This window comes from Scyliorhinus torazame, chromosome 10, assembly GCF_047496885.1.
Source record: "Scyliorhinus torazame isolate Kashiwa2021f chromosome 10, sScyTor2.1, whole genome shotgun sequence".
NCBI classification, from domain to species: domain Eukaryota; kingdom Metazoa; phylum Chordata; class Chondrichthyes; order Carcharhiniformes; family Scyliorhinidae; genus Scyliorhinus; species Scyliorhinus torazame.
In genome coordinates, this window is record NC_092716.1 from 141,207,896 (window position 1) to 141,231,147 (window position 23,252).

A 23,252-nucleotide genomic window follows, 5' to 3' on the forward strand; every position below is an offset into this window, starting at 1 on the left:
TTAAGGTTCATTACTTTATATTTGATCCATGGTCAGGGAAAGGAGGTGTGACTAGAAATGAAGCAATTACATGGATGCAGAAGGTAGCCCTTGTTTAACAGGTAGGAGATTCTTGGAGCCTGTGGGGACGAGGACAGGTGCTGCAGGGTGGATGATCAAACAGACCATTGTACCATGCTACTAGAATGGAGTAGAGCTCGGGGAGTAAAAGGACTGTAGTAGTGACAGGGACAGTATAGTTTGGGGGATAGATACTGTTTTCTGTAGGTGAGGGGATGAGTCCAGAGGCTGTTTTGCCTGTCTGATGCGAACCCTAAAGGCACCTCCTTGGGGCTGGATAAGAAACTTAAGTGAGAAGAGACCAATAGCGTAAATGGGACTAAGAAACTAGGCTGTACTGAGGGAGTATGAGCAGCTCGGGACTAAATTATAAAGCAAAACCAAAAACATAATGATCTATGGATAACTACTTGAGCCACAAGAAAAATGAAATAAAATAAATAGGATCAGAGGGTTGAATGTTTGGCTCAAAGATTAGTGTGGCAGAAATGGATTTTAATTCATGAGACACAGGCACCAGTACTGGGGAAAGAGGAATCTGTTCAGTTGGGACAGGCTTCTCTTAAGCCATGCTGGGACTAGTATCCTGACAAATCAAATAAATAGGGTTGGAGATAGGGCTTTAAAAGAAACAGTAGTCCATGTGGAGATTGGACATTCTCCCTGTGTCTGCATGGGTCTCACCCCTACAACCCAAAAGATGTGCTGGGTAGGTGGATTGGCCACGCTAAATTGTCCGTTAATTGGGAAAAAAAGGAATTTGATACTCTAAATTTTTTTTTTTAAATGGAGTAAATAAATAGTAGATGGAGGGGAGAGGGTACAAGTGATGAGAAATTAATATGGGACGGTTCCCCGGCCCCATTTACTGCAGATGTAAATCCCGTTACGGCCGCTACCTCTCGCGAGAGGACCATAATAGCATATGCACCGGGAGTTCTCAAAATGAGATCTTCCACCCCCCCCCCCCCCCCAAACCTCCGGCGACGCAAATAGATTTAAATATGTCTAACCTGCATAACGACTTATCTTCTGGATTCGCCATATGTTCCCCACCAGCACGAATTACTACTACTCTACAACAATCGGGGTGACCATGCCGGAGCATGGAGGCCAATGTAACCCTTGGGTGGTCAGGGACATGCCAGGGCCCTGTCCCCTGGCACTGCAAAGGGCAAGGGGTTTGGGCAAGGAGGAGGAGCCATGATGGGGGCGAGGACCATAATGAGGGGAGACACGATGTGGGGGGAGTGTAATTGCTGGAGATGTTTAATGGGGGAGTGATGCGGAATAATAATAATCTTTATTAGTGTCACAAGTAGGCTTACATTAACACTGCAATGAAGTTACTGTGAAAAGCTCCCATCGCCACATTCCAGCGCCTGTTTGGGTACACAGAGGGAGAATTCAGAATGTCCAAATGACCTAATAGCACATTTTTCGGGACTTCTGGGAGGAAACTGGAGTTCCCAGAGGGAACTCACACAGACACGGGGAGAACGAACAGGCTCCGCACAGACAGTGACCCAAGCCAGAAATCGAACCTGTATCCATTGGTGCTGTGGAGCAACAGTGCTAACCACTGTGCTACCATGCCTCCCGTCAACGCTGCTGGATCGGTGGGGGGGGAGATTTCCAGCGATGATGATGGACCGGGCGGGAGTTTGCCAGAAATGATGGATTCAGGATGGGGTTTCACAATATTTGTGGGGGTGGGGGGAGGGGTACCTGTCTTTTAATTTTGAGATTGGGGCATCCTCGATCTCTGTGGAGCCGGGCTTACTGGCATCTTTAGGCCCGCCCCTCAAGAATAACAGCACAAAACATATCCCCCTGTTTTTTTTTACAAAGTGTCAGAAGATCTGTGGAGAAAACCTGACTGTTTCTCTGGAAGAAACATGCCGGTTTTCAGCCAGAACCTGGGGCGAAATTCTCCCCAACGGCGCGATGTCCGCCGACTGGCGCCAAAAACAGCGCTAATCAGACGGGCATCGCGCCGGCCCAAAGGTGCGGAATGCTCCGTATCTTTGGGGGCCGAGCCCCAACATTGAGGGACTAGGCTGACGCCGGAGGGATTTCCGCCCCGCCAGCTGGCGGAAATGGCGTTTGTTACCCCGCCAGCTGTCGCGGAAATGCGGTGCATGCGCGGGAGCGTCAGCGGCCGCTGAAAGTTTCCCGCGCATGCGCAGTGGGGAGAGTCACTTCCGCCTCCGCCATGGTGGTGACCGTGGCGGAGGCGGAAGGGAAAGAGTGCCCCCACGGCACAGGCCCGCCCGCGGATCGGTGGGCCCCGATCGCGGGCCAGGCCACCGTGGGGGCAACCCCCGGGGTCAGATCGCCCCGCGCCCCCCCCCAGGACCCCGGAGCCCGCCCACGCCGCCTGGTCCCGCCGGTAAATACCAGGTTTAATTTACGCTGGCGGGACAGGCAATTTCTGGGCGGGACTTCGGCCCATCCGGGCCGGAGAATTGAGCGGGGGGTCCCGCCAACCAGCGCGGCCCGATTCCCGCCCCCGCCCAATCTCCGGTACCGGAGACTTCGGCGGGGGCAGGGGCGGGATTCACGGTGGCCAACGGCCATTCTCCGACCCCCCACCGGGTCGGAGAATGACCCCCTGACATTTTGCCATTTTTTGGGAAAATTCCACCCATAAAGTTAAAGACAGGAGACAAAGAAATATCACAGGAAAGCTATATGGTTAACAATAACCAGAATGTGGAAGGAAGGAACAGTGTATAGAAACATGAGAAAGAACCGAAAATTAAGATAGTTGAATGAAAATTGCAATGGGGGATTGGGCTGGATTGCTCTACAGTAAGTGGGCATGGACTCAACTGACAGAATGGCCTCCTTCTGTGCTGTAATGACTCTAATTTGGTGGGTGGAGATAAGAAATAGAAAGGGAAATAAATCACGGGTGAGAGTAGTTTATCAACTTCCTAACACTGGCCAAACCATAGCACAGGTATTTATTCATTCCTGTGTGCTCTGTGTGAAGTAGGTCCTTGGCACATTGATTGTCTGCAATCCTTCAATCTGAGCCACATCCACAACATTTTTTTCCCCAGTGGTGGTTTGCCATTGCCCCTACTCTCAGGAACAGGATGAGGAGCCAAGTCCAAGTCTACCTCAGCTAGGACAGGAATTGAACCAATGGTGTTGCCATTATTCGAAAACACACGCCAGTCAGCAGGTTAACTGAACTAACAAGCCCCCAAAGCACAAAGTATAAATCTCAAAATAATGGGGGCTTGTAAGAAAGGCACTGCATTAATTGTGGGTAACTTTAATCTTCATATAGATTGGGCAAATCAAGTTGTGAAACAATATCCCTGAGGATGAGTTCATGAAGTGTATTCAGGACTGTTGCATAGGATAACACATTGGGAACTAGAGACCAAGCTATTATAGACTGGTAATTTGTAAAAAGGAGGATTTGTTGGTAATCTGAACATAAAGAATCTTCCAGGCAACACCGCTCGTTAGATAGAATTTCACATTCAATTTGAGGGTGAGAAACCGGAGTCTTCAAATAAACAAAAGACAATTACAAAGGTATTGGCTAAAGTAGACTGTGAAAATAGAGGGTAAGATTACAGTAGCAAACATTTCAGGAAATAGTTTATAATTTTAAACAGAGTTATGTTCCATTGAGAAAGAAAAACTCTGGGAGAAGGATAGACAATTTGTGACTAACCAAGAAGGTTAAAAATGGTACGAAATTGAAACAAAAGACATGCAATACTGCGATGATTCTTGGTAGGGTAGGGTAGAAGATTGGGAAAATATTAGGTGCCTTTGTACATGAAACAAAACAAATTAGTATGTAGATACGACAAGTAATTAAAAAGCCAAATTGAATTGGTTTTTATTGCAAGGAGGATGGAGTATAAAAATAGAGAAGTCTTGCTACAACTGTACAAAGCATTGGTGAGGACACATCTAGAGTACTGCAAACAATTTTGGTTTCCTTATTTAAAAAAGGTAGACCTGCATTGGAGGTAGTTCAGATTCACTAGGTTGATTCCTCAGATTGTATTATGAAGAAACTGTTGAGTAGGTTGGATCTATACTGACAGAAGAATGAAGGGTGATCTTATTGAAAAATCATGGGCGAGATTCTCTGCGAACCGGTGGGGCGGGCCACTCCAGCGCCGAGGATGGTGTGAACCACTCCGGCATTGGGCCGCCCCAAAGGTGCGTAATCCTCCACACCTTCAGGGGCTAGGCTGGCGCTGGAGTGTTTGGTGCCGCGCCAGCCGGCGCGGAAGGGCCTCCGCTGGCTGGCCGCGAGTTGGTGCATGCGCGGGAGCACCAGCGTGTGCTGGCGTCATCCCAGTGCATGCGCAGGGGGGTTCTTCTCCGCACCCGCCATTGCGGAGGTTGACAGCGGCCGTTGCAGAGGGAAAGAGTGCCCCCACAGTACAGGCTCGCCCGCGGATCGATGGGCCCCGATTGCGGGCCAGGCCACCGTGGGAGCACCCGGGTCCAGATCCCCCGCGCCCTTTCGAGGACTATGCAGGCCGCCCGTGGAACCAGGTCCCACCGGTAAGGACCTGTTGTGATTTACGCTGGCGGGACCGGCCAAAATTGAGCGGCCACTCAGCCCATCGCGGGCCGGAGAATCGCCGGGGTGGGTGCTGCCAACGGCCCCCGACCGGCGTGGCACGATTCCCGCCCCCACCAAAACCCTGGCGCCGGAGAATTCGGCAGCCAGCGGGAGCGGGATTCACGCCGCCCCCCCCGGCGACTCTCCGACCCGGTGGGGGGGTCGGAGAATCCCGCCCATGAAATTCTGAGGGTGCTTGATAGGGTGGATACTGAGAAGATATTTTTCCTCATTGGGGAACATAGAATTATTTAAGAATAATGAGTTGTTTGTTTAAGATGGCAATGAGGAGAAATTTCTTCACTCATTAGGTCATAAATTTTGAATTTTCTACCCCAGGGAGCTGAGGAGTTTGAGTCATTGAATATTTTCAAGGCTGAGTTTGACTCTTGAATTACAGGGGAGTTAAGGGTTATAGGGAACAGGCAGGAAAGTGGAGTTGAGGCCAACATTTGATCAGCTACAACCGTCTTAAATGGCGGAACACAGGATTATGGTGTTCAGGCAAATAGGTTGGACTGAGATATATGCAAAACCTAGACTTATGTACCTCAATGGGCTTTTCCACTTTACAAAAGTGTTTTTGTGCTGTTATTATAGTTTAAAGCTACTCACAAACTCTGTATTGTAAATAGCTATCCTACAGCTGATGGTGTCAGGATTACGACTGTAGAAATTGTAAAATATCCCCTTCTCAGCACAGTCCCCTGCCAGATAATGCTCAGAAATCATAATTTACTTGATCTAATCATCAATCATTTTTCTATTTTTTTCAACAGTTTGATGAAAGATTTGAATTCAACTGCCAGGACTGTATCTGCGACAAAATTACACACCGTGTCATCTGTCAACCACACAATTGCCCTATTTTTCCCACGATGCCTTGTGAAGGAGAAGGATTTATCAATATTAATATAACAATCCCAAATGATGATTGTTGTACAAAAACTGTGTGTAGTAAGTTGATTTTTATTTTGTTGCAGAAACTCACATGGTATCATAGCAAGTGTTGGCAAACTATTTAAGTGAGAAGAAGTCAGGTCATGATGTTCCTGTAGGTATGGGGAAAACATTTGTGGCTTTGCAAAAGTGTTTCTGATCCATGTGTGATTTTGCCAATGATTTATGTCTTTTCAAGTAGGCTTTGGGTTTGCAGTGCAGTTTGTGAGCCGAGCTGCGGTGATGAGAATGCTAATTCCATATCCCTTTAGATACCCTGTGCCACCCCAAGGCCCCTCAGATTCCCATTGCTACCTCCATGCCCCTCCATGCCCACTCACCCAATATCACCAGGCCCTCAGGAGCCACACAACAGTAACGGGAGTTATTTTAAATGCAGGTGTAAAACATATAAACTTGTGATAATGTAATAAAACTCTAATTGGAAAGTGTGTCATTGATGCTGCAGAAAAACTGCTCCCCATTGAAAAAAATGTTGATCCTTTAATTGACAATTAAGTTGAGTAAACAAGCAACCATGAACTCTAAAACCATATCAAAGCAGAGTATAAAACTGTAAGTCATTTGCCTGAACAACTTGTCATCAGAGTTGAGTGTTCCATATATTTTTGGAACTCAGCTAAACATTCATAATAGACACAGCTATCAAAACATTAACTTTAAACTCCAAAGCCGTAAGTTGAAGGAACAGATGGTGTCTTCTCCATTTCAAAGCAGATTTCCCACCAATCAATGGAGGCGGGCAGATCCTGAGATTTTCCTCACCTGTCAAAAGCAGGGAATGTTTTGTTTTCCACAGCCAGAACTGTTTGCACATTTAAATCTCAGTACCAAACATGACAAGAAAAGTTTACCTCCACACTTTCCTCCATTTTTGAATGAACCAAGCCACATTTTCGCTGGAAAAAGTGCTATAATGCATTTCAGTAATATTAGTTAATGTAATGGTTAATTTACCTTTGCAGGACAGGGTCCTATGATGAATCACTGCATTAAAAAAATCGCTGCGTTGCTATACAAAATGCAATAATAATAATCATCTTATTGTCACAAGTAGATGTACATTAACACTGAAATGAAGTTACTGTGAAAACCCCCGTAGTCGCCACACTCAGGCGCCTGTTCGGGTTCACTGAGGGAGAATTCAGAATGTCCAAATTACCTAACAGCACGTCTTTCAGGGCTTGTGGGAGGAAGCCGGAGCACCCGGAGGAAATCCACGCAGACACAGGGAGAACATGCAGACTCCACACAGTGACCAAGCCGGGAATTGAACCCAGGACCCTGGCGCTGTGAAGCAACAGTGCTAACTCTGTGCTACCGTGCTGCCCTATAGTTACATTTGAAGGTCTCAAAATATTTTGCACTTTTCTGAATGTTCCCAAATTCTCAGCAGGTTTCCTTCAGTGGAGCTCTCCATGGAGGTGCATTTTGTTTAGGACTTACAGAACCCGCACCATCACATTAAATTAATGTGCAGGAGAAAATACAAACTTCCTGTGGTCCTCACAATGTGGAGCCTGACCTTGGAATAGATGCTTGTGCATTTTGCACTCAAGGGCCTCATAAGCTGTGAAAAGGCCACACAAAAATGGTGTGGGGTCGGGAAAGCAGAGGAAAATGTTTCCAACAAACAAATTTAAATTTAGCATTCCACAACCCTATTTACATCTCCATTGGGGACAAAATCTGGTTCTCAATGTCGACTTTCCTCCTCTACCTGCCATCCTTTTGTTTGGATTTCTTTTACTCAAAGCTAATCTGAAAGTTGATTAAACTTTTTGAATTCAGACCTGTGAGTTGAAAGTAGATTTTCAACTATCAACCAGGGGCATAAAACTTGTTTCAAATTGGTTTCCCATTATAGAAAGCCCTCAATCTCAATTAAAATTGAAATAAAATAAAATATGCCAGTGAGATGATCTTTAAAATATCAAAAGGCACAATCAGGGGGAAGTGGCCTCATGCCTAAAAAATTATTTTAAAATTATTATTGATTATTTTCTTAATTATTTTCTTAATTTTGTGAATCAACTTGGATGAGAAATGTATAGGTGCTCTAAGGTATATATAGCACGCCTCTGCTCTACCCCTCTCTCATAGTGACAAGATTCTGAGTCTCTGTCAGGGGATGGGGCAGCCAGCTGGTCAAGAAACTTCTGTAGGGAGAAGGGTGCATGTATTCCTGATGCAAAAGAGGATTGTAATTCTTGGAAGTTGTAAACTGTTCTTAATGTTCCATCATTGAGTATGTTTAAGGCTGAGATAGACAGATTTGTGATCTGTGAGGAAATCCAAGTTGAGGTTGGATTAGCTTTCCATTTTTTGTAATCAGACCACTCGCTTTGATAAACTTTAAATAACCAACAAATATAATTGTGAGTTCTTCAATACATTTAAGGGACTTAAAATTAGAAATAGTTTAACAGTCATTTACAATTAATTTGATTTGACTCATGTATATCATGTGATTTATTGAAGGGTGCAACAGCAACCTTTGTTCGCCAACTGAAGACAGATGCGATCTTGGATTTAAAATCGTGCCAAATATTCCAGATAGACACTGTTGTCCAGTTTATACATGTGGTAAGTTAATACAGCATTCTACACGGTTTTGAATACGTGGGTGGGATTCAGCAGACAAACGTTAATGTCCACTTTTGGGCGCGTTTAGCAGGGTGTTTCTTGGTGGCTGCAACACCGAGAAATACCCCACTATTCAACGGCACTTTGCTGTTCTTTTTTTGTCTCAGGGAGTTTCTCCTTGCCTAGGCCGCGCTTAGAGGGATTTCCTGTTAGTGACCTTATCTCGCCAGAAGGAATGGCTGTTCGCAGATCGGGGCACCATTTTGATCGGCAGCGCCAATCCTTCCCCACATCGCTCACCTTTGAGGCCCCCCCACTTTATCGACCGACAACCCCCCTCACACCCCTAACCTTGTTGAGGACTCTGGGAACCTCTTTTCACCCCCACCTCCAATGGGCAAGCCCCCCCCCCCCGCCCGGGCCCAACGCCTGGCAGTGCCAACCTGGCATGCTGGAAGTGCCATCCAGGTACCAAACCATCAAATAATTGGGCAGAACCAAATTAAATAACCAGGTTTACCAACCATCACTGTCCCTATTTCTTCTGCAATTGAGATGATTGTTATCTCCAATGTGGGTGCAAATGGGTCAACGATCATTTTAATTTATTCAGATAGATCACTCATGAAAATGGGTGTGTAGATTGTGCTCATTCCAAAAAAAAGGTATGAAATACAGATTGATGCTCAGCGCTGAAGACTCATCCAATAATACAATGGCAGCAATAAGGCAGGTTTTTGCACAGAAATACACTCCCCTTCCAATCTGGCCAGCCCTTTAAAGAAAAATACCACAATGACTGATTTACTGGTTTCTATTGTTTGAACTTTGGGTGCTGGAGTTCTGAAGGTTACAATTTACCCAGAGTAATCTCAGAACCTCAGGAGCTGAAGGCAAGCTTATTTTTGGAAGGGCCACGAAGAATCCAGCACGAGTCTTAAGGATACAAAGTAATAACATTTATTTACTATAACATATATACATAACAGTAGCAGTAACTTCCCTTGCTACATACTCCTTCCTGCTGGTTCCTGAACTGGCCAGCTTTATTTATACTAGGAGTTTACTAGTGGTTTCTCCGCCCCCCTCATTGGGGAAGCTCATACTCCCACAGGATTGTGGGATAGTCATTAGTCCCCAGCCAATGGTAAGTAGGCAGGTTATAACATCCCATCTTCGTCGCCAGTTTTGTAAGGGCCACGAAGAATCCAGCACGAGTATTAAGGATACAAAGTAATAACATTTATTTACTATAACATATATACATAACAGTAGCAGTAACTTCCCTTGCTACATACTCCTTCCTGCTGGTTCCTGAACTGGACAGCTTTATTTATACTAGGAGTTTACTAGTGGTTTCTCCGCCCCCCTCATTGGGGAAGCTCGTACTCCCACAGGATTGTGGGATAGTCATTAGTCCCCAGCCAATGGTAAGTAGGCAGGTTATAACACTTATGAAAATATAATTCAATCTTATAAGCTGAACCTTGAGAAATAATGAGGTTTCCTTTGGTCTTGCCATGTTCCAATGGTCTAAGAAGGAAGCAACGTAGAGTACAATGAAGAGGACAAGCACCATGGCCAATCGCTGGCTCACACACATTGGTACTCACGCCACCGGGTCAGATGATGTCAGTCAAAAAATGCATTTAACTTGTTTTTAGTAAGATCAGCCCTGATGCTGACTTTTCCTGCAACTGCATACACTACCACGGAGCAGACCCAAAAGACGGCTGGTAAAGTGAGTTTTTGGTGTGGTTCAGGAGGATCAGCAATGTTCTTTTGGATTACGCAGGGAAACAGGGCCTTCTTTGCGAGTTCCACCCTATTCACTAGCGCCTTATCATTGTGTGGGAATTAAGCCTAATGTATTTGAAGAAGGACCTAGAGTTCATATTGTCTAATTCAGGTTGGTGAATTAACAGAGACATGCTTGTCCCATGCCAGTAAAACGCAAGGCCAATATACCGAGATTAGTTCCTCATAAACTTTTCATCATACTTTTATGAATTGCTTTCAAACTCATTGTCCTGGTACTTGTTACCCACACATTCTGTGTCTTAGGTCCAATATCCAGGAAATACATGTATTTGACATTGGAATAAATCTGCACATCAGTGATTTATACTTGTCCTAATAGAAAGGGAGGCAGTGGCATAGAGTCATTGTCGCTGGACTAATAATCCAGAGACCCAGGATAATGATCTGGGGACCCAGGTTCGAATCCCATCACAGCAGGTGATGGAGTTTAAACTCAACAAAATATCTGGACTTAAAAGTCTAATGAAGACATGAAACCATTGTCAATTGTTGTAAAAATCCATCCGGTTCACTAATGATGATGGAGAGTAGACTTCCCTATAGGGAAGGAAATCTGCATCCTTACCTGGTTTGGCCTACATGTGACTCCAGACCCACAGCAATATTGACTCTTAAATTCCCTTGAAATGGCCTAGCAAACCACTCAGTTGTTTTCAAAACACGGAGAAGGAATAAAACTGGACAGACTACCCGGCTTTGAACCAGGCACCGGCAACGGCAAACCCAGCCCTGCCGACGCTGCAAAGTCCTCCTTTGGCTTGTGCCAAAGTTGGGAGAGCTGTCTCACAGCCTAGGTAAACAACAGCCTGACATAGTCAAACTCACACAATCAGACCTGACAGACAATGTCCCAGACACCACTATTACCATTCCTGAGTATGTCCTGTCTACTGGCACTTGGAGGAAGCATTGCGGGTGGCAAGGGCACAGAATTTGCTCTGGGTGGGGGACTTCAATACCTATCACCAAGAGTGGCTCAGTATTCCCACCACAGACCGAGCTGGCCGGATCCTCAAGGACAGAACTGGTAGACTGGGACTACAGCAGGTGGTGAGGGAATCAACAAGAAGAAAAAATATACTTGACCTCAGCAAGATCCTGCTGCAGATGCATATGTCCACGACAGTATCGGTAGAAATGACCACTGCACAGTCCTTATGGAGATAAAGACCCGTCTTCACATTGAGGATACCCTCCATCATGCTGTGTGGCACTGTACTAAATGGGGTAGATTTCGAACAGATCCAAGATTGGGCATCCATGAGGCGCTGTGGGCCATCAGCGGCAGCAGAATTGGATTCAACCACAATCTGCAACCACATGGCCCGGCATATCCCCCACTCTACCATTACTATCAAGCCAGGGGATCAACCCTGGTTCAATGAAGAGTGCAGGAGCAACATCAGGCATACCGAAAAATGAGGTGTCGTCCTGGTGAAGCTACAACTTGTGTGCCAAACAGCATAAGCAGCAAGTAATAGACCGAGCTGATTTTGCAGCAAACGCATCAGATCTAAGCTCTCTAGTCCTGCCATCTCCAACCATGAATGATGGTCAACAATTAAACAACTTACTGGAGGAGGAGGCTCCACAAATACCCCCATCCACAATGATGGAGGAGCCTATCACATACATGCAAAAGATAAGACTGAGGCATTTGCACCAATCTTCAACCAGAAGTGCCGAGTGGATGACCCATCTCGGTCTCCTCCAGAGGTCCCCAGCATCACAGGTGTCAGTGTTCAGCCAATACGATTCACTCCACGTGATATCAAGAAACGGCTGAAGGCACTGGATACTGCAAACGTTATGAGCCCTGACAATATCCCGGCAATAGTCCTAAACACCTGTGCTCCAGAACTTGCCGCATGCCTAGCCAAGCTGTTCCTGTACAGCTACAACACTGGCATCTACCTGGCAATGTGGAAAATTGCCCAGGTCTGTCCTGTGCACAAGAAACAGGCCAAATCCAACCCAGCCAATTACCGTGCTATCAGTCTACTCTCCATCATCAGCAAAGTGATGGAAAGATTCATCAACACTGCTATCAAGAAGCAATTTCTCAGCAATAATCTGTTCACGGGAGCTAAGTTTAGATTCCGCCAGGGTCACTCAGCTCCTGACTTCATTACAGCCTTGCTTCAAACATGGACAAAAGAATTGAATGCCAGAGGTGAGGTGGGAGCGACTGTCCTTGACATCAAGGTAGCATTTAACCAAGTATGGCAACAAGGAGCCCTAGCTAAAATGGAGTCAATGGGAATCAGAGGGAAAATTCCCTGCTGTTTGGAGTCATATGTGGTATAAAGGAAGATGGTTGTGGTGGTTGGAGGTCAATCATCTCAACTCCAGGACATCAGTGCAGGAGTACCTCAGGGTAGTGACCTAGGACCAACCATCTTCAGCTGCTTCATCAATGACCTCCCTTCCATCATAAGGTCAGAAGTGGGGATGCTTGCGGATTACTGCACAATGTTCAGCACCATTCACGACTCCTCAGATAATGAAGCAGTCCATCTCCAAATGCAGCAAGACTTGAACAATATCCAGGCTTGGGCTGACAAGTGGCAAGTTACATTTGCACCACACAAGTGCCATGCAATGACCATCTCTTACAAGAGAGGATCTAACCACCACCCCTTGACATTCAATGACATTACCATTGCTGAATCCCCCACAATCAACATCCTGGGAGTTACCATTGATCAGAAACTACCAGGACAGGTCAAAGGCTCGGAATCCTATGGCGAATAATTCACCTCCTGACCCCCCCCCCAAAGCCTGTCCACCATCTACAAGACACAAGTCAGGAGTGCAATGGAATATTCTCCACTTGCCTGGATGAGTGCAGCTCCAACAACACTCAAGAAGCACAACACGACCCAGAACAACGCAGCCCGCTTGATTACTCCCTCTTCCACAAACATTCAAACCCTCCACCACCGACGAACAATGGCAGCCATGTGTACCATCTACAGGATGCATTGCAGTAACTCACCAAGGTTCCTTAGACAAAACCTTTCATGACCACTACCATTTAGAAGGACAAGAGCAGCAGATACCTGGGAACCCCACCACCTGGAGGTTTCCCTCCAAGTCACTCACCACCCTGACTTGGAAATATATCGCCGTTCCTTCACTGTCGCAGGGGCAACATACTGGAACTCCTTCCCTAACAGCACAATGTATGTCCCTGCACCTCAAGGACTGCAGCAGTTCGAGAAGGCAGCTCGCCGCCACCTTCTGAAGGGCAACTAGGGATGGGCAATAAATGCTGGCATAACCAGCAATGCCCACATTCCGTAAATGAATTTTAAACATTGTTCCACAGATTGGAATGAATTTGACCTTTTACTTTAAAGCAACATGTGTGTTTAACTTCTGTCTACCACCTTTAACGTGATATTGATAATATTTATTTCATAGAACCATTGGGCGTTTGTGTAAATGAAGGAGCAGAATATTACGTAAGTTGATTATTTAGAAAGTGACATTTTCTTTGATTTAATTAGTTTGGTTTACTTAGTGATAAAAATTAATTGACTAATTTTCTCCTGCCCATACAGCCTGGAGCAATTGTTTCTCTCTCGCCGTGTCAAAGCTGCATTTGTACCAACGAGACTGATGCAACAACTCGGCTAAACACCATTACATGTCGAAATATTCAATGCAATAAGAAGTGTGAACAAGTAAGAATTTATATTTTAGAATTGTCAATCATTTTGCAGAAATTACATGGGCGATATGCATTTCGTGGACAGAATTCTCCCAAACCCACGCCCACCAGAGAATTTGGCAGGGGACCCAAAATTAAGTTTTACACCAATGTGAATTTACGGCTTGATCTTCTGTTGATGTCCTCATGGCAGGTCGGGAAACCCCGTTGATGGTCAATGTGAAACTCATTTGCATCCCGGATGCAGATGAAGGTCCGACCACTCGGCCAAATCTTTGGGGTGGCAGCAGGGAAGCACGTCAGTGAGAAACATTTTTGGAACAGTATGGTATGCAGATGTTGGGACTCACCTGAACAATACCAGGGGTTGCCTATAGAGTTCAGGATGGTGGGTGGGGGGGGGGAGAATCGAGAGATGGGCCTTCCAGATTAAGAGTCCTGGAGGGGACTCATCTTCGAGCCTCAGAATGTTCCTGGAGATCCTCTTCTTTCTCATGAAATCTATCTTTCAGCTTCAGAGTCCTGCCCGAGATCTATCTTAATTTTCCGATGCCCACCTTCAATAGTGGATGTTGGGTGCCATTTCAATACGGCACATGGATTGGATGGCGGGAAATGAGCCTTTAGGCCTACCCCACCATCGAACACGGTGCAAAACACCCAGGTGCATAATGGTTGAGGTCAGGGCTGGCATGTTTTTCCGCTGACCTCAGGGCCGTCATTCTCCGAGCCCCCAGCGGGTCGGAGAATGGCCGTAGGCCGCCTTGAATCCCGCCCCCGCTGGTTGCCGAAGTCTCCGGTACTGGATATTCGGCGGGGGCGGGAATCGGGCCGCGCCGGTTGGCGGCCCCCCCGCTCGATTCTCCGGCCCGGATGGGCCGAAGTCCCGCCGATAAATTGCCTGTCCCGCCGGCGTAAAGTAGAGTACCTATTTACCGTCGGGACAAGGCGGCGTGGGCGGGCTCCGGGGTCCTGGGGGGGCCACGGGGCGATCTGACCCCGGGGGTGCCCCCACGGTGGCCTGGCCCGCGATCGGGGCCCACCGATCCGCGGGCGGGCCTGTGCCGTGGGGGCACTCTTTCCCTTCCGCCTCCGCAACGGTCTCCACCATGGCGGAGGCGGAAGAGACTCTCCCCACTGCGCATGCGCGGGAAACTGTCAGCGGCCGCTGACGCTCCCGTGCATGCACTGCCCCGACATGTAATTTCCGCGCCAGCTGGCGGGGCAACAAAGGCCGTTTCCGCCAGCTGGCGGGGCGGAAATCCCTCCGGCGCCGGCATAGCCCCTCAATGTTGGGGCTCGGCCCCAAAGATGCGGAGCATTCCGGGCGCGATGCCCGTCTGATTGGCGCCGTTTTGGGCGCCAGTCGGTGGACACCGCGCCGTTTGGGGAGAATTTCGCCCCTCGTTCCTGACCCGCCACGGGGCTTGGTCCCCAGATTGGAGAATTCTGCCCACAGTGTTCGTGATTACAGTAAGGGAACCATCACAAGGCATTGTCTGTGTAATTGAGAAATTACACAGATGGCATGCTTGTTTTCCTCAGACCTCTGTCAGGCGCCCTATTTACTGTTCAGGGAAACAGCGGGTGAAGCCTGGGAGCAGTTTAACCATGACTGACCTTTTCTCTGTGCCAGGAAACAATATTAAAATTAAAATAAAAGGCCAAGTACAATTACATATAGAAATTAAAAACAAATTAACATTCTACCTGTGAGAAGTAGCAAATATTTTGCACCAACTGCTTTTAAGAGGAATAACCACTGCATTTTGCAACAGGGATTTGAGTACCAGGAGACGATTGGAAAATGTTGTGGCAAATGTGTCCAAACTAGATGTGTGATACAAACGGGAGACCAATCTGTTCAACTAATACCGGTTTGTATGATTGTATGCTTTTAAAATGAATAATTGTTTCTTTGCTACTTTGTTTTGTGTCAATAAATCAGCATTAACTATTAGTTGATATTCTATCTCATGCACATGATAAACTGAAGAACATGGTCACCTTCTTACCTATCTCAATGTATTTGTTTCTTTCTCTCTTTTCAGTCTGTTTCCTGTTGTACTTGTCTTTTTCAGTACTTCACCTTTATTTCTGTGCCATTAACTCTTTTGCCTTTCCTTTGTGCCATCTTCTGCTTCTTACTGTCTTTTAAAATTCACTTTCAGGGGGGAGGTGATGGGTCATATGCTATGGCATGGTGAGAAAAAGCACCAAAACTTGCTGGCTGTATTGGTGTGAATGTTGTGGGCAAAATGTCCCTCAGTGGCTTTTTTACCAATTGCCTGCCTAAGGCTTTGTGGCCCCAGCCTATAGCTCTTCCGCGATACTCCTTTTCTCTCACCCACCTTCCTTACCCTTGTTTCTTTCCCTCACAGGTGTCATGACTATAATTAACATTTTGTAACTGGCCAAAAAGCATCACTGAGTTGCCTCCAAAATTAGATTTTTTTAAAAAATATTGAATAACATAATCTCACATTCATTCCCTCTTCGACTCAGTTTGGTATACATTCCAAACATTATAGAACATAAAAACAAAAATTGCAACCAGTGTAGAATCAGAGGACATTGGGCTGAATAATACATGGTATGGGGGTGGGTTCGGCACAGCTCACATCCCTGGCAGCAATGTCAGCGTGGAGCTGACATCCTTAATATAAACCAGCCCCACAGTCATAAAGCACTGCAAGGCTGCTAAATGACTGCCAAGTGCGACTGCCACACCTCACTGGGGAGTCGGTTCGGCCTCGGTGAGGAGCGAAGAGTAGTGTGGTGATGGTGTGGTTCAGTCGGTCCGTGGGGCTTGAGGGGCGGTGGGAGGGGGAGGGCATGTGAGTTGTGAATCGGCCCTGGGGGAAATTCTAATTGTGATGGGTGGGAGTCCCATGTGGTAAAAATGTCCCCTGGGGACGAATCCTGTGAGGGTGGGGTGAATACGATGGAAGGGAAGTTCCCAAATTCCCACGGCTGGGGAATTTTGTGGGGTGGGGCATCTTTGTGGGGGTCCAGAGTGGCCATGAGGGGTGGTGGGGGAGGGCGGGGGGTAGTCAGGAGATGAGGGGAGTACCCTGCAAGTTGGTGTGGGTCTGTAGAATAGCTACCCAGAAGCTAAAACAGGTTTTAGCTCTTCTAACATTTTCTGGGTAATTATTGACGTATCACAATCGGAACCATAAGAAACTTACTACTTACAATACATTTTTGGATGGTTCCCAGTACAGGGCAATTGCCCTTTGCAGTTTGCACTTCCCAGGCAAATGCCATAGAAACCGTTCCCTGAGAACTTCTTGGGTATTCCCCACCACATCTTTATACCCCACTAGTTACACTGCCCTGGAGAGGGCCATTAAATGAGTGATACTTTTTAACACACTGTTCTCTTCTCTTTGCAAACTATTCTAGCCTGGGGGAAAATGGCCATCACCTTATAACAACTGTACGGTTTACGGATGCATACAAATTGATGACAGCTTAATATCTACTAGTTCCAAGCATGTTTGTCCTGATTTTCATCCAGAGGACTGTGAACCAGTGAGTATGCAGGAGCTTCAAGATAAATACGGAATAGAAATCCAACTTTAAACAATGCAGCTCATGCGGAGATTACTTCAAAATTTGTTCAAACTTATAATGCTATTAATGCCATCATTCAAGAAGGGAGGAAGGGATGAACAAGGAAATTACAAGCCAGTCAGTCTAATGATGAGGGAAACATTGTCTCCTTGAACTTCAGCAAGGCTTTTGATAAGGCCCCACATGGGAGACTGATAGCAAAGGTAAGATCCCATGAGATCCAAGGAAATTTGGAAAGTTGAGTGGAGGTCTGTGCCCAGTGGGGTCCCGCAGCGAGCAGTGTTGAGACCCTTGTGTTTGTGGTTCACATTAAATGATTTAGATATCAATGTAGGAGGGTTGATCAGTAAGTTCACGGGTGATATGAAAATTGGTGGGGTGGTAAATCATGAGGAGGCTAGCCTTCAATTACAAGAGATTATAGACGGGTTGGTCAGAATTCAATCTGTTTACATGTGAGGTGATGCACTTGGGCAGGACAAACAAGGCAAAGGATACATGATTAACGCCAGGACCCTCGGAAGTACCGAGGACCACAGAGCTCTTGGTGTGCATATACATCAATTTCTAAGGTAGCAAAGCAGGTGTATGCAGTGGTAAAGAAGGTACCAGGGGCGTCATTCTCCGACCCCCCGCCGGGTCGGAGAATCGCCGGGGGCTGGCGTGCATCCCGCCCCCTCCGGTTGCCGAAGTCTCCGGCACCGGATATTCGGCGGGGGCGGGAATCGGGCCGCGCCGGTTGGCGGGCCCCCCCGCGCGATTCTCCGGCCCGGATGGGCTGAAGTCCCGTCGATAAATTGCCTGTCCCGCCGGCGTGGATTAAACCACCTTTTGAACGGCGGGACAAGGCGGTGTGGGCGGGCTCCGGGGTCCTGGGGGGGACACGGGGTGATCTGGCCCCGGGGGTGCCCCCACGGTGGCCTGGCCCGCGATCGGGGCCCACCGATCCGCGGGCGGGCCTGTGCCGTGGGAGCACTCTTTCCCTTCCGCCTCCGCCACGGTCTCCACCATGGCAGAGGTGGAAGAGACTCCCTCCACTGCGCATGCGTGGGAAACTGTCAGCGGCCGCTGAAGCTCCCGTGCATGCGCCGCCCGTAATGTCATTTCCGCGCCAGCTGGCGGGGCACCAAAGGCCGTTTCCGCCAGCTGGCGGGGCGGAAATTCCTCCGGCGCTGGCCTAGCCCCTCAATGTTGGGGCTCGGCCCCCAAAGATGCGGAGCATTCCGCACCTTTGGGGCGGCGCGATGCCCGTCTGATTGGCGCCGTTTTGGGCGCCAGTCGGCGGACACCGCGCCATTTCCGGAGAATTTCGCCCATGGTATACTAGCCTTTATTAGCTGAGGCGTAGAAATTAGGAGCAGGAGGATTATGCTGGAACTGTATAAAATGTTGGTTCGGCCACATCTAGAGTATTGTGTGCAGTTCTGAAATACACATTATCGGAAGGATGTGATAGCACTAGAAAGGGTGCAGAGGAGACTTACCAGGATTTTGCATGGGCTGGAAGGTTTTAGTTATAAAGAGAGATTTGATAGACTGGGGTTGTTTTCCTTGGAGCAGAGGAGACTGGGGGTGAGGGGGGGCGGCATGATTGAGATGTATAAAATTTGTGGGACATAGATAAACAAGAAGAAACGTCTCCTCTCGGGCATAGATTTAAGGTAAGGGGCAAGAGGTTTAGAGGGGATGTGAGTAAAACCCTTTTTACCCAGAGGGTGGTGGGAGTCTGAAAGTCGCTGTCTGAAAGATGGTGGAGGTAGCGACCATCAGAACACGTAAGAAGTATTCAGATGTGCACTTGCAATGCCAAGGCATAAAATATTATTGGCCAAGTGCTGGAAAATGGGATTAAAATAGTTGCATGGTGACTGGCACAGATACGATGGACCGAAGGGCCTTTTCTTTGCTGTAGACCTCTCTGACTCTTTGAAATTATTCTAACTTTGCCTTTCAGTATTAATATAAGTCCAAATGCAAACAGACCTGGACAATATCTAGGCTTGGGCTGACAAGTGGCAAGTAACATTCGCTTCAAACAAGGCCAGGCTATAAATATCTCCAAGAATCTAACCATTTAATCTTCAAATGGCATTCCCATCATTAAATCCCCCACTATCAACTATCTAAGGGTTACCATGACCAGAAACTGAACGAGACTCGCCATATAAATACTGTGGCTACAAGAGCAGGTCAGAGGTTAGGATTCCTGTGGTGAATAACTCCCCTCCTGACTCTCCAAAGACTGCCACCATCTACAAGGCACAAGTCGGGAGTGTGATGAATATTCATGTCTGTTTGGATGAGAGCAGCTCCACCAACACTCAAGAAGCTCAACACCCTCCAGGACAAAGCAGTCTGCTTGATTGGAACCACATCCACAAATACTCACTTCCTCCACCATCAATGGACAGCAGCAGCTGTGTGTACCATCTATAAAATGCAGTGCAGGATCTCACCAAGAGACCCCCCCCCCCCCCCCGAATGGCGAACCTGACTTTCTCTAGGTGCAGAAACTCGACCAAATCGCTCACTCATGCCCCTACACTCAGCGGCTCCGAGTACCGCCTGCCCAACACAATCCGTCTCTGGGTTATCAGAGAGGCAAAGGACAATACATCGGTCTGTCTCTCCATCTGCACTTCCAGAACCTCCGACAATCCAAACATTGTCACCTCCGAATCCGGAGCTATCGATATTCCCAAAACCTTCAACATTATACCGCAAATCAAGTCCAAAACCCCTCCAACCTCGGACATGCCCAAAACATATGGACATGGTTCGCCAACTTCCGCTCACTGTTCACACCTATCCTTCATCCCTGGAAAGAACTGGCACATCCTGGACATCGTCATGTGGGTCCTGTGCACCACTTTGAACTGAACGAGACTGAGTCTTGCACACGACAAGGACGCAGAAACCCTCCGCAGTGCCTCACCCCATACTCCAGCACCCAATTCCCTACCCAGCTCCTCCTCCCACTTACACCTAACCTCCTCCACCGGGGCACTCTCTCTCTACAACAGCTCCCCGTATATATCCCAGATCTTGCCCTCTCCTATTTCCTCCTCAGCAGGAGTTTGTACTGCAACACAAGGGGTGGCAGCACTGGAAATAAAGGCACCTGTTTCTTCATGAAGTCCCCAGTTACCTGAACCCATTCCCCTTCGGCAACTGGTATGTCCCCTCCAGCTCCACCAGGTCTGCAAACTTCTCTCCAACAAACAAATCTCTAAAGTATTCTATCCCCACCTGCCGCCATTCCCGGAACCTCGCATCCAACCCCGCCGGGCCAAACCTATGATTGTAGCAAATCAGCACCCACAGGTAGATGCCTTCCATTCTAAAATGCTGCCGGCACTGTTCCACACGTCCAACGCTGATGCCACCTCCAAGCCGAGGGAGTAGCTGGCCAGCGAGAATGGAAGGGGCGCAAGAAATAGTGCCCTCAAACCGGTTCCTTTACACGAGGCCACCTCTATCCGCCCCCACACCAGCAACTCCTCCACCGCCCATTTCCTTTTTATTAAATAAATTTAAAGTGCTCAATTATTTTTTTTTCCAATTAAGGGGCAATTTAGTCTGCCCAATTTACCTACCCTGCACATCTTTGGGTTGTGGGATGAGATTCACGCAGACACGGGGACAATGTGCAAACAGTGACCTGGGGCCGGGATCGAACCCGGTTCCTCAGCACCGTGAGGCAGCAGTGCTAACCACTGCACCACCTTGCACCCATTTACGAACCATTGCAATGTTTGTTGCCCAATAATAGTTTCACAAGTGGTGCGTGGTCAGACACCAAGGTCACCGAATACTCCGATCCAACCACCCCGCCACCGGCGCTTTGACCAGGACAAGGAAATCAACCCGGGAGTACACCCAGGGGACGTACAAAGAGTACAAAAATTCCTTTGCCCCTCAGCATCTCAAACCGCCTCATGTCCACCCGACACCCACCCCATTCATTCCATAAACCGCAACAGCTCCTTTGCCGTTGCAGACACCTGCAGGGACTAGGACACAACTAGTCCAACCGAGGGTCCAGCACCTTATTAAAATTCCCCCCAAAATAACCGATGCGTGTACAGGTCCGGGACCTTTGCCAAAACCTGCCTCAAGAACTCCACATCATCCCAATTTGGGGCACATACATTCACTAGCACCAGCAGTGTCCCCTCCAGCTTCCCACTCACCATCACAAATCTACCCCCGTGGTCTGTCACAATACACTCCGTCTCAAAAGTCACTCTCTTTTTGATCAACACTGCCACCACCCCCACTTTTCATATCCAACCCTGCATGGAACACCCGCCCCACCCAACCTTTCCTCAGCCTACTCTGGTCTCCCAACTTCAAGTGCATCTCCTGAAGAAACACAACGTCGACCTTCAAACCCCTTAAGTGCGTGAAAATGCAAGACTTTTTGATTGACCCATTTAATCCCCGAACGTTACATGTAATCAACCGGCTCCCTCCACCGGTTTCCTGATCAGCCATAGCTCCTCTTTAGCTAACCCCCCCCCCCCGCCCCAGGTCCGCGTCTCACTCACCATCAGCGCCTCCCCAAGATATCCGCTGCCATCTCCCCTTAACCAACAGTGCCACACCAACTCCACCCAAGTCAGCGTCCCCCCTTCCCCACTCCCCACCCCCATAAACAAAGAAAACCAACCCAACTCCTCCCAACTCCCTCCACGAATCGACACCCCACTTCACTTCCGTTAACTAGCCTACCTCCTTACATGGTGGGCACCAATCAAGGCAACCGCCTAACCCCCGACCACCCTTCACCCGCAATTCCCCAAGAACAGTTGAACACAGTTACCCAATCCACACCCAAACACAGTAAATACAACAATCCGCCGAGCATACGTACCCAAACTCCCGGATTGGCATTTCCAAACTTCAATGTCCAAACATCACACGTCCCCTCGACCATGGTCTCTCGCAAATTAACTCACCTTCTGTGGCATGTCAAAATAGAATTCCTGATTCTGGTTCATGACCCACAGACGAGCAGTATATAATACTCCAAACTTCACTCAGTTCTTCGAGAGGGCCGCTTTGACCCTACTGAACCCAGCCCGCCACTTGGCTAACTCCACACCTAAGTCCTGGTAGGCATGCAGCATGTTGATCCCAGGTACACTTTCTCGTCTCCTTCGCCCACCGCAGAATCTTCTCTTTGTCCAGAAAATGATGCAACCGCACCACCATTGCCCTCAGCTGCTCCCCCGCATTCGGCCTCCTTCTCAACGCCCTGTGCTCTCGATCCATCTCGGGGGGACGGTCAAAGAAACCCTCCTGCACAAACATCTTGAACATATTCGCCACATATTTTGTGGCTTGCATTCCCTCAATCCCTTCATGCAGTCCCACAATCTGGAGATTCTGCCTCCTGCATCAATTCCCCAGGTCCTCCACTTTCTCCCTCAGCCACTTCTGGCCTCCGCCACGACCGCCACTGCCTCCAATGAGGCCAACTGCTCCTCATGGTCCACCAATGAATCCTCCAGCTTCTGGAGCACCGAACTTTGAGCCTTCACCATTTGCTCCACTCTCCCAATAACCACCCTGTTCAGCTCCCCACCTTAGCCAGATCCTCCGAGGCCTCCTGCCTCTCTGTTGGAACTTGCTGTTCAGGAAATCCACAAATTGCTCAATAGCCCACAGGGCTGGGAACGATGCCCTACAGCCCTCCACCACCTTTCCCTCTGTCACACTTTGAAAGACCTCCCGGCCAGACTGCTGCCCCTTCGTCGTTACACTCCTCATTTGATAAGCCAGAAACAGGCCCTCCCAGAGGAGAATTTCTATCTCTCACTGCTCATGCATTTTGCACCAGCGAACACTCCCTATATTGGGTGAAAAGGACCAACCAATTCCATCTCGAACGGGAGCCACCAAATGTGCGACCACTCACTCCATGGCCGGAAGTTCACCATTACCTTCTCGAAGGCA

The 23,252-nt window shown here is 48.0% G+C and overlaps 1 protein-coding gene across 1 annotated transcript in view; it reads left to right on the top strand.

Moving 5' to 3' along the window:
• LOC140430262 (uncharacterized) overlaps nt 1–23,252 on the top strand; it is a 210,357-nt gene that overhangs the window by 177,616 nt on the left and 9,489 nt on the right. The window contains exons 39-44 of the mRNA XM_072517687.1: nt 5,449–5,626; nt 8,111–8,215; nt 13,463–13,503; nt 13,603–13,725; nt 15,491–15,589; nt 17,121–17,249. Of these exons, the coding sequence (XP_072373788.1) occupies nt 5,449–5,626; nt 8,111–8,215; nt 13,463–13,503; nt 13,603–13,725; nt 15,491–15,589; nt 17,121–17,249 (675 nt within the window). The remainder of the gene's footprint in view (nt 1–5,448; nt 5,627–8,110; nt 8,216–13,462; nt 13,504–13,602; nt 13,726–15,490; nt 15,590–17,120; nt 17,250–23,252) is intronic.